The sequence below is a fragment of the Henckelia pumila genome, chromosome 3 (genome assembly GCF_033568475.1).
Source record: "Henckelia pumila isolate YLH828 chromosome 3, ASM3356847v2, whole genome shotgun sequence".
Lineage (NCBI taxonomy): Eukaryota > Viridiplantae > Streptophyta > Magnoliopsida > Lamiales > Gesneriaceae > Henckelia > Henckelia pumila.
This window is the reverse complement of record NC_133122.1, coordinates 181,052,622-181,063,898: the sequence shown is the minus strand read 5'-3', so window position 1 is coordinate 181,063,898 and position 11,277 is coordinate 181,052,622. Positions and strand designations below refer to the sequence as shown.

At 38.5% G+C, this 11,277-nt stretch overlaps 2 protein-coding genes across 3 annotated transcripts; both read left to right on the top strand.

Moving 5' to 3' along the window:
* Window positions 1-308: 308 nt before the first annotated feature.
* LOC140889920 (protein EARLY-RESPONSIVE TO DEHYDRATION 7, chloroplastic-like) lies at window positions 309-4,695 on the top strand. Its single transcript, XM_073297664.1, has 5 exons — window positions 309-1,303; window positions 1,520-1,686; window positions 2,603-2,687; window positions 2,756-3,363; window positions 4,297-4,695. Exons 1-4 carry the CDS (start codon window positions 393-395, stop codon window positions 2,943-2,945), a joined length of 1,353 nt encoding a protein of 450 aa, XP_073153765.1. The 5' UTR covers window positions 309-392; the 3' UTR covers window positions 2,946-3,363; window positions 4,297-4,695.
* Window positions 4,696-5,921: 1,226 nt separating this feature from the next.
* LOC140891259 (histidine kinase 1) lies at window positions 5,922-11,222 on the top strand. 2 transcript variants are annotated; one of them, XM_073299665.1, is made up of 13 exons: window positions 5,922-6,252; window positions 6,345-6,587; window positions 6,707-7,498; window positions 7,579-7,826; window positions 7,936-8,095; window positions 8,208-8,334; window positions 8,414-8,503; window positions 8,593-8,787; window positions 8,935-9,004; window positions 9,161-9,203; window positions 9,673-9,813; window positions 9,885-10,766; window positions 10,950-11,222. In XM_073299665.1, the coding sequence occupies exons 1-13, from the start codon at window positions 6,064-6,066 to the stop codon at window positions 11,163-11,165; spliced, it is 3,396 nt and encodes a 1,131-aa protein (XP_073155766.1). In that variant the 5' UTR covers window positions 5,922-6,063; the 3' UTR covers window positions 11,166-11,222. The 2 variants fall into 2 exon arrangements, with proteins under 2 accessions (XP_073155766.1, XP_073155765.1); XM_073299664.1 differs by having other exon boundaries at window positions 6,704-7,498.
* Window positions 11,223-11,277: the final 55 nt, after the last annotated feature.

The following is an 11,277-nucleotide window of genomic DNA, read 5'->3' as shown; positions in this document are numbered from 1 at the left end:
GAGTATATCGGTTGAAAACTTTGCGTAACTAATAGTCTTGCATGACCGGGACTGGTTCGATAGGTATAACAAAGCCACGTACAAAGGATTAGTTTTAATTATAATTTAATTCAAATATGGGGACCACTAAGGAGTGAAAATAAAGAAAAGGGTGGGTAGAGAGTTAAGTTAAAGAGAAGTTTGGTAGTGGAGAGTTTAAAATAATTTGTCCTTTTAAAAAATACAAAAATAAAATTTAAAAATATATATAATAATGGAAAAATAAATTAAACATTCGAAGGAAGAGAAATGCCACTGTACTTTGTACTTTGCTGTTTACCAATCACAATCAGTGATTTGATCTTCCAGCTTTTCCCCTTCAACAACGGCGCGTCCCACTGAATTCAACACCAATGTACCCTCGAATCAGCGATCCAAGTCTCCGAACTTCTCCGCCGCGCCGCAATTCTGCCTCCGGCGGCCTCTACCCCACCATCGACATGAAAGACCTCGCGGAGAACCTTTTCCCTGACGCAAATGACCCCCAAACCTATCCTTATCAGCCATCGGCTTCGGCTCCTCCCGAGACCATCGAGGAAACTCTCATTTCTTTCCCTGCGGCCATCCTTCACTTGATAGATAGCCAATACTCCGTCGAGCTTGCCACCGGTGATCTCCGGATCCTCCGTCTGCGCCAGGGTAGTAACACCGTTGCTGCTTTCGCTGCTGTCTCCGACGACATTCAATGGCCGTTAACCAAGGACCTTGCCGCGGTCAAGCTGGACTCTTCGCATTATTTCTTCACCTTTAAGCCCCCACGGCAAGCGGAGGACTCAGACTCCAGCGATGACGAGGAGAAGAAGAGCCTCAACAAAAGTAATAACCCAGGGTGTGAAATGTTGAGTTATGGGCTGACTGTTGTTTCTAAAGGGCAGAAAGGGTTGCTGAAGGAGTTGGACGTGATTTTGGAGACTTACTGTACTTTTTCGGTGCATAAGGTGGACGAGAAAGGTGTTTTGGCGGAGGGGGGTTTAGCGGCCGGGGATGTCTCGGTTAAAGATTTGAAGACTGACGGGAAGAAGAAGGAAGCAGTAGAGGGGCAGTGTGCTGCATACTGGACGACCTTGGCGCCAAACGTCGAGGAGTATAGTGGGACAGCGGCAAGGTTGATTGCCGCAGGGTCAGGGCAGCTGATTAAGGGAGTATTGTGGTGTGGGGATGTGACCGTAGATAGACTTAAGAAGGGAAACGAGATTATGATCAAGAGGATGGCTCCAGGGGGTAAAGCTGAGATTGATCCTAACACTTTAAAGAGGATCAAAAGGTTTGATTTTTATTCATGGATTTTCTGGGATTAGATATCGGCATTCGGATTGTTTCTTGATTTTTTGGGTTCACCACATTAGTTAATAGCCGTATGGTCTCCCAATATTGTCTTATTAGCTTGTTTTTCTTGTCTCACATTACAATATCCAGTGTATGGTTTCAACTTTGGATGCATATGGGAAATAATTTGTTGCCATTGACTTGTCCTCTTCAGGGTTAAGAGGGTGACAAAGATGACGGAAAAGGTTGCATCAGGGGTCCTTTCAGGAGCTGTGAAGGTTACAGGATTCTTCACGGGCTCCGTCGCAAATTCAAAAATAGGAAAAAAATTCTTTGGTTTATTGCCGGGGGAAATTATCTTAGCTTCTCTAGACGGATTTAGTATGTAAACCATCCATTACATTGTACTTCCTACTTGCTATAATTCACCATGCATTCTACTTCTGGGGTTGGGTTGTTACTTGTTAGCGTAGTTTCAATCAATCACTGAATGTTGATGATTCATCATTTCGCTTTTAGAACTTGAGATTTAGTGATTTTATCATGGACTGAAATATATGGGGCCTGTAGAGTCAGGACCATTCTCTTAATCATCAAGAATGCACTAGGAAAAGTGAATTGAAGAATGGGAAAGGATTGAAAAATTGGAGGGGAGGATATATGAGACTAGAGTTTGTTAGTGGGGATCATTCATGCATTGTTTTTCTATTTATTTGCTAGCTGGAGAATTGTTGCCAAAATTTTGTTATTAAATGTTGAATTTCCTGTTCAGTACCACCTTTGAGTTCGTGGTGAATTAGCTCGTAACTGATTTCACTGTGTTCAATCTGTGAGTTGGTAATTGGGCTTTTCATGGTATGCCTGTGGCCATTTACAATCTAGCGACAAAGAAAGACAAGAAAAAAACTAAAGGAGCATCTAAAAGATGGACTGAAAAAGTTGGCATTGGGCTGCACTTTACTTCAAGAGACTGAGTAGTTTTTTTTTACAAGGGAAAGTAGATAAGCAACCAGTTTAAGGATTTATCGAGGCAATGATCTATCTCTAATGACGGTATAACTTTCGGTGAACATCTACCCTATTTTCCCTCCTTTGGGTTCCTTTGGACAGATTCAGATGGTCTATTATATGTGTCGTCTAGAAGCTATTTCAGATAATCCTGCTCTAAACCTCTTGCTGAGTGAACCTTTGCTCTTGGATTAACTTTAGCTCTCTGGTTGCATCATCAATAGCAAAAATCGCTAACTTGCAGCTCACGTTTGTCTGATCTGATGTATTTTTCCTTTTTTTATGACAGGCAAAATCTGTGATGCTGTTGAAGTAGCTGGCAAGAATGTGATGTCAACCTCTTCCACTGTGACGACAGGACTTGTCACCCACAGGTAACATCACCATATTTGATCTTGATTCCCTTGGGCAACTGGGTAAAAATTTGTTGCCCTTTCTGAAGGTATGGTGAAGAGGCGGGTAAGGCGACAAGTGAGGGGTTAGATGCTGCAGGGCATGCAATAGGAACTGCATGGACTGTGTTTAAGATTAGGAAGGCATTCAATCCGAAAAGTGTACTAAAGCCCTCTGCCCTGGCCAAGTCAGCTGCGGAATCTGCTGCAGCTGAAAGGAAGGGGAAGCGCTCCCAGTAAAAGATATTGTATTGTTTAATTGATTTTGATTTGCTGTTAGATTCTCTGATGTTAAGAAACAATCTCCAAAAGAAGGGATACTTTTTTCTTTTATAAATTCTCTCTTTTAGAGTTTCTATCTGTTCATCACCATCATATTTTGAATTAGCTGCTGTCAGAAAGTGGCGTGCCTGATTGATCTTGTAAATTGCTTTTCATTTATAAAAGGATGATCCTCTTAGATCCAAATTTTAGTTGCAATATGTTATTTGATGATTATCATTTTTATGCATGAATTAGTGAGATTTTTGTCAGTGAAGTCATCTGCGGCTTGCCGGTGGAGTAGTCACTGAAAGCCTTTGAAGTTCAGAATATTATGCATGTCAGTCATGGAAGTCTGGTCATGTGCTACCCGAGTTATGGCTCAAGGACTCGAAAGGTAACTTTTTGGCTTTCTTCAACTCATATCAATCTTATGCTTCACCACCTACGCATATCCATTTTGACATTTTTTAACTTTCATTAGATGTGAATTTTCTATTCTAAAAAAAAAAGTGATTTTTCTCGTGTGATAATTAGAAAGACAATAAGGATTCTTTGTTTAACTAGGACCTATTCCACTTGTTGGATGTCGCTTTTCTACCCATACAAGTATGATTTGAACTCAAGACTTCGTGGGTTTTGGGGCCTCGCCTTTGTCGTTTGGCCAAGGATACTTGACATGTATATATGAATATATAAAACTATAATTAGAACCTAAAACTTTGGGATTTAATGCAGTTTCATTCAATAAAACTGACCTGCCCCATAACACCAACTGTAACTCAGTGAATCCTACTCTTCAAGAAAACCAATCATAGAGTTGATGTGCACTTTCAAGTGCTTATCAACCTCAGAGTCAAATAACGTGGATTTGTATTAAAGTTCAAGAGTAATTAATACAAATTAAGGTACAGAATTTTTATTTACAAATGCTCACCCTAACTTTTTGTCGTACCAGCTATTTTTAATAAACTTTGTATAAAAATTTTAGACTTTTGGCATATCTTCCCTTTCGAGTGATAGTGCAGATCTTAGCTTGATTCATGAACCAAAAGATATACTTTATCGGATCAGGATGAGAAATCGTTGTAAATTATGTATATTCTTCTTCCAGAAAATGCATATAAATTGTTTTGCCTTGTTGCTTTAATGCCCATTCAACATTCTGTTGTATATTATAGACTTTAATGGCGTGGTATCCTCAGCATTTCTCAACTTGACAATATTGTATGAGCCGATGGTTATCACTAAAGTAGCCATCAATACTTTTATAATCATTAATTAATCTGCTACAAATGATTATATGAAATCTCTATTTTTTGACTTATAGACCCACTGGAAACCGACCAGTGAGCCACATCTGAAAGTCTGCTGATGTTGATTGTGGCGTCATTTTGGCTTACATCAGTATCAACTTATCGGAAAGGCTGTGCGATCCGACTATGAAAAAAACAAATAGAATCTCTCCTAGTTAAGGTATTCTTGGACACAGTAGATGACATGCAACTCCTATGATCATGATTCATGAACCTAGTGAGTATGGATCCACCAAATGATCCATGCATTATCTTTTGTTCCTCGACAGAAATGGACACAAATATCTGAACACTACAGTATTGGAGACAAATAAAGTTTGTTGTCTTATGATTTTTTTTAATTAATGGATTAGGGTAGGTGTGGATTGAATTTTCTGCTAGTGTGCCGATTCAAAAATATGAGTGGATGATGCTCGATTGGCCAAGAGAAATTGTGGGCTCGCCAGCCACTAATCATGTGATGAAACATAGCTAAATCAAGGACATTGTTCATGATTGTTACCTTAAGCTAGCTATATGCTTTGCATGTATAAAACACACTATTTATTTTTTTTATGATGTGAGAATACACGGTCGTTATTTTCACTTGCGCGCTGGGTTAATTCGAACACCGGTAAACTTTTGGATTAACGCAATAACCTACAAATTACGTTAGTCAGTGAACTACACTAGGCAAGCTTTATACGACATGCTCGCTCGAGAAAGTGTTGATTGAGATAATCGAACTCCTGTTTATTCGTCAATAATTTACCTACTCCATTAATTCAAACACTCCATTAAGTATATACAAAACACACCATTATGCCACACTTGAACACAATATGTGTGGCTAAATTAGTAAAATAGTAGTTGTATATTTTAATTGTTCGTATATATACCCCGCACGGGCTGCGTGAGTAACTTATTTTCACCGAATTAGGACAATCGGTGATTATTGTTTGGTACATAAAAAGAAGCTTTTTGCTAATGCCAACGATAGATTTTCATTTGTCGTTTCTTGAAAATGTTTGATTATTTATATGTAGGATAAACACGTGTGACGTGGAGAAGTCACGCCTAGTGCTGTTCAATCATTAATTAAATATTAACATTTACCAAATTTCTTAATTTAGGTCAGGCCAAAACTGGCTGTACGGAAATAAATATCACCGAATTTCATATCTTCCAAATTGATGTGTTTTTTCCCATTATATGTAGAAATAATTTAGCATATACAGTAGCAGGAGATAAATCGGTAGATTAACTATGAATAATAAAATTTTAAAAATATTACATTCGATTAAACTTATGATCAATATGTATAAAAAAAGAATAATATATTTCATGTCGTGTGATAACAACTACCACGATCATTTCATTGCCAAAGGTTTAAATGCAATATAACCGTCGTGCAACATGTTACCCATAGACTAATCAATGGCAAACACTCACACAATTGAATATTATTTTTCAAGTAACGCAACCTAAAAGTGGTATAAAAAAGTTGAAAAGATGGAAAGATTTTGGATTAGGAACAAGTGTAAAACACTACAAATCCCACTTGTTTGAACACACAAAGCATAGCCACCTTTGCCTTAATAAGTGGGAATCCAAGTTTCTATTCTCTACACTCTTTTCTTGTACTAATTTCCTCTCTTTTATCTCCATCTCAACTTCTTCAACAAGTTTAATTTTCAACTCACTATTAACACTTGAAGAAACGAAAATGGCACTAAATTAAATTCCATCTCCCATTTTCATGCTGAATCTTGTTCTTCCTTGGCTATAACACTATCACATTAATGGGGTGCCTACATGGAATAGTCTTTAATAAAATCTGTCACTTCTTGACTGATTTCAAAAGATTGATCACTTCTTCTAGATGTAGAAAATCTTACCACAGAGACGTAGAAGAAGAGATTCAAGATGAAAGTACCCTTTGTCTTTCAACATCATATTATAGTGTCTTCGTCGTTCGTCTCGCAATCATGGTATGTAATTTGGTCCTCTGAAACTGTCATCTGAGAGCTATTAGTACTATATATATCTTGTGTTTCATTAATTCGCTGCTGTGCTTGTGCAGGTTATGTTAGCAATTTTAATAGGCTTGTTAACTTTACTAACATGGCATATCACAAGAGTCTATACCACGAAATCACTCAACTCCTTGGCGTATGGACTTCGACACGAGCTTCTGCAGAGGCCTGTTCTGCGTATGTGGAACATTCTTAATTCTACTGTCGAAGTTGCAACTGCTCAGGTGAAGCTCTCTGAGTCCGTCATCAGACGCTACAACAAGCCTGTTGATCAAGCACAGCAAATCGAGGTTCTTGATAAGCTGCCTTGTTTCTTTGAGAAGTTTGATTGATGATTGTCTAATTTGAATGAGATTTCTTCCGGGTGTGTTCACTAACCATTCTTTGTAATATGTTGATTTCGCAGCAGCTTTACGAGGTTATGAGGGACGTTACGTGGGCGTTATTTGCGAGCAGCACAGCTCTAAATTCCATCACTTTGAGTTATAGAAATGGTTTTGTCCAGGCTTTCCATAGAAATAGGAAGAGTAATAGCACATACTACATATTCTCTGATCTTGTTAATTACTCAATAAGCAGCTCGCCTGATACTAATACCCTGTTGCCTCATCATGGATGGAACGACCAATCCATACGAGGAAATGTTTCTGCAATTTGGTACCGAGAGCCTCTGGATCCTTTTACCGGTGAAAAAACCGGAAAACCGACACCCATCCCACCAGATCAGTTGATAAATATCGCTGGTATTTCACAGGTTCCTGATGGTACTGCTTCTTGGCACATAGCTGTTAGCAAATATGCAGACTCGCCATTACTTTCCGCTGCATTACCGGTTTGGGATCCATCCCACGACAGTATAGTTGCTGTTGTGGGAGTTACCACAGCACTTTCAAGTGTCGGACAGTTGATGAAAGATCTAGTTGAATTCCATAGTGGCCACATATATTTGACTTCTCAAGAAGGTTGGCTTATTGCTACTTCGACTGATACGCCTCTGCTTATGAATTCTACGACAGGGCCAAAGCTCACTATGGCCGTTGATTCTAAGGATAACGTGATACGATCTGGAGCTGAGCACTTAAAGAAAGCTTATGGTGATAAGTTACCTCCTAGTCAAGAAGTTCATATAGAAAATGCAATGCTTGGGCACCAACTGTACTACATAGACTCCTTTTTCTTGAACTTGAAAAGGCTTCCCATGGTAAATTTTGATTTATATTTTTATTAATCCTTGAAGGGTTTCCCTATCCGTTCTTATTTGTGTCAAACGACTTGTTACAGGTTGGGGTTATAATCATTCCAAGAAAATATATAATGGGAAAAGTTGATGAAAAAGCATTCAAAACACTGATGGTATTAATATCAGCTTCAGTATGCATCCTGGTGGTTGGATGTTTCTGCATCTTTATACTTACAAATGGTGTTTCAAAAGAGATGAATCTGAGGGCAGAACTAATAAAACAGTTGGATGCAAGAAGAAAGGCCGAAGCATCAAGCAACTACAAAAGCCAGTTTTTAGCAAATATGAGGTAGGGTGTCCTTGGAAACGACCTTTTTGTCCAGATTTAGGTCATTTAACGGAAAGAAAAATAACAACTCCTTTGAGATTACAATAAGTACTTTTTTCTTTTGTCATAGCCATGAACTTCGAACCCCGATGGCAGCTGTTATTGGGTTGCTGGATATACTTATGACGGATGACTGTCTTAAAAATGAACAACATTCCATGATTTCTCAAATTCGTAAATGTTCCACGGCTTTACTCCGGCTTCTCAACAACATTTTAGATCTCAGTAAGGTGAGATATAAGAGAAATAGAGAATGTTTCTTGATTTTTTTTTTTTTTTTCAGATGTGACTTTTCGATTATTTTAGGAAACGATAAATAGCTCTCATCTGAAAACACTGCAGGTTGAATCTGGGAAACTGGTACTTGAAGAAAATGAGTTTGATTTAAGCCGAGAACTCGAAGGGTTAATCGACATGTTCTCTGTCCAGTGTATCAACCACAACGTAGAGACAATTCTTGATATTTCGGGTATGATCCCTTTTTGTCACAAGTCTGTGACACACCTTTAATTTCTGTGCAAATCTTTACTGATGCTTGTTTATTACAGATGATATGCCGAAAGTAGTTTTCGGAGACTCTGGTAGAGTTCTTCAAATTTTTGCCAACCTTATTAGCAATTCCATTAAGTTTACGACTTGTAAGTCATGGTTAATTTAACTCAAAATTTAAAGCAAAACCAAGGGATTTCCCCGACCAGTTGATTTTACTACCCTTTGCTTTTGACAGCGGGATACATTATTCTGCGAGGATGGTGTGAGACTGTAGATACTGATAATAGCACAAGAAAGTTATCACTCAATCAAAAGGAGTCATGGTGTGCACATAAAATGAAACGGAAGCGGGAAACAAGCCATGGACAAATATGCTCCAAGAAAGGAAATAAAATGATTCTTTGGTTTGAAGTTGAGGACACTGGTTGTGGTAAGAATAATACACTTGTACAGAGTTGTTGCCTGTCAACATATATGTGTGTGTGTGTGATTCATACAGTGATGGATATATAGTTGCTGAGGCACAAGCTTTTTTTCCACTTATAATCTGATGATTGGCCTTTCTTGTGATTCTCAGGGATTGATCCAAGCAAGTGGGAATCTGTATTTGAGAGTTTCGAGCAAGCTGATCCGTCAACAACTCGATTGTAAGTAGCTTATTCAAGGACTCAAGGTTTACAAGTGAGATTTAATGAAACAAAATAGTAAATTAGAAGCCCATCAAATACAAGGAAGTCGATCCTAAGTATCTATTAAAAAAGCTCCCTCCCAGTGAATCTAATCAATCGTTTGTTTGATTTCAGGCATGGTGGCACTGGTTTAGGCCTCTGCATTGTAAGGACTTTGGTGAGTTGATACAGTTTGTGAGGAAGCAGTCGCATTTCAAAATAATTTCTTATAAAATATTGAAAATTTTCATTCTAATTGGGGAGACCATCACTCTTGCCTCCATAAGATCCGCAACTATAAATGTCAGGTTTTGTGTGCTGGACCATGGGAAATTCTATGCTAGGCCAGGAGAAACACTCCTGGTGTGTTTGCACGAGATGATCAGCCGGTCATCTCATTTTAAACAAAAAAAAAAAAGTACTGATGGACCCTACAAGTTTGTTTTTACGCGAGATGACCTTTTAAGAAAAAAAAACACACATAGTTTTTCTCCCGGTGTAACATAGAATCTTCCCTGGATTATAAGCCAAGAAAGTATTGGAACTTAAAAGAGTAGTTAGTCTAACTAATCATCATTTTTTTTATAGAATTGATATGAGGTTGTCACTTTCTCGAGTCCATAAAATGATAAGAGAATTCTTAACAGGTGAATAAGATGAATGGAGAAATCAAAGTGGTGAAGAAGAACGGACCAGGAACCTTGATGCAGCTGTATATGTCTCTTAATACGCCCGAGGAGAGATCGAAAAATCAGTTCCAGTTCAACCTGAAACAGCACAACTTGACTGTAAGTGTCACAAATTTTCCCAGAATACATCCCACATAAACCTACCAAGTGCATAACCCGAAAAAATATAGGTGTTTCTTGCACTCGGTGGCAGAACGACTAGATTGCTTATGACTCAATGGTTACAAGAAAATGGAGTCCAAACCCGTGAAGCATCTGATTGGAATGAGCTTACACACAATCTTCAAGAACCCTGCAAAAGCATTATTGAAAGTTTACATGCTAAGTACTCGAATCCTCACGGATCAAATTTCCAGGGAAGTATCAGCTCGGTTTTCATCATAACAATCGACATAGGATTTCTTGATTTAAGCACAGAAATATGGAAGCAACAGCTTGATTTTCTAGACAAATACCGTGGACTAGCCAGTTTTGCTTGGATCTTGAACCATGACACCTCCAATGCCATCAAGGCTGAACTCCGGAAACGTGGGTACTTGTTAATGATTAACAGGCCTCTATACAAAGCAAAAATGATCCAGATTTTTGAATCTGTCACAAGGGAAAACAAATCACATGCGTCACAGATTCACGAATTTCTTGAAATCGATACTCTTCACTTGAGTTCTACCAGCTCTGATGATTCAGAGAAGTCAGAAAATGAGTGTTTTAAAAGGACTACTTCAGTGAAAAGAAGCGCAGAAGAACAATATGTGAATGAACCAAATCTTGAAGATCCAAGTTCCGCGTGCTCCCACAAGGTTGACAACGACAAAAATCCTCTCGATGGTCTACACATACTTCTTGCAGAAGATACATTGGTACTTCAGAGGGTCGCAACGATAATGCTGGAAAAAATGGGAGCAAAAGTAGTCGTTGTAGGAGATGGAATACAGGTCCTTGATGCTCTTAACAACGCGAGCCAATCCCATGAAGATGGAGAACTTCATGGAAACTACACGACTAGTCATACAGAATCGTTGCCATACGACTTGATTTTGATGGATTGTCAAGTAAGTCTAGTTACTGGTAGTTTCTTGATTCCAAGGAGAGGTCGGGAAGAAGAGTCAGTCCCCTTAAATTTATATCTTCGAAAAATTATTTTCGGAAAATAGGTTTTCACAGAATCAAAATCTTGGTTATAAATAATCTTCCAAGAAATTGACATCTCATTTTATTTGTGTGTGAAAACACAGATGCCGAAAATGGATGGGTATGAAGCAACAAAAGCTATCAGAAGACTCGAATCCGGCACCAGTTGGCACGTCCCCATAGTGGCATTGACTGCTCATGCCATGTCTTCGGATGAAGCTAAATGCTTGGAAGTGGGAATGGATGCTTATCTAACGAAGCCAATTGATTGCAAATTAATGGTTTCCACTATCCGTTTTTTGACCAAGAGAGTGGTCTAAAATCTTACCCTTGTACACTTCCATGCCACGGACCTCGATCGAGTGCCTAATTTTTGTAGAAATGATAAGGAAATTGTAAATGTATAGACAATCATGAATCATAGGTAAATTA

Coding starts and splice junctions, on each gene's coding strand:
- LOC140889920 (XM_073297664.1), top strand. CDS start 393: ATGTACCCTCGAATCAGCGATCCAAGTCTCCGAACTTCTCCGCCGCGC. Junction 1,304..1,519: donor ACTTTAAAGAGGATCAAAAG/GTTTGATTTTTA, acceptor TGTCCTCTTCAG/GGTTAAGAGGGTGACAAAGA. Junction 1,687..2,602: donor AGCTTCTCTAGACGGATTTA/GTATGTAAACCA, acceptor TTTTTATGACAG/GCAAAATCTGTGATGCTGTT.
- LOC140891259 (XM_073299664.1), top strand. CDS start 6,064: ATGGGGTGCCTACATGGAATAGTCTTTAATAAAATCTGTCACTTCTTG. Junction 6,588..6,703: donor ATCAAGCACAGCAAATCGAG/GTTCTTGATAAG, acceptor TTGATTTCGCAG/CAGCTTTACGAGGTTATGAG. Junction 9,005..9,160: donor GATCCGTCAACAACTCGATT/GTAAGTAGCTTA, acceptor GTTTGATTTCAG/GCATGGTGGCACTGGTTTAG.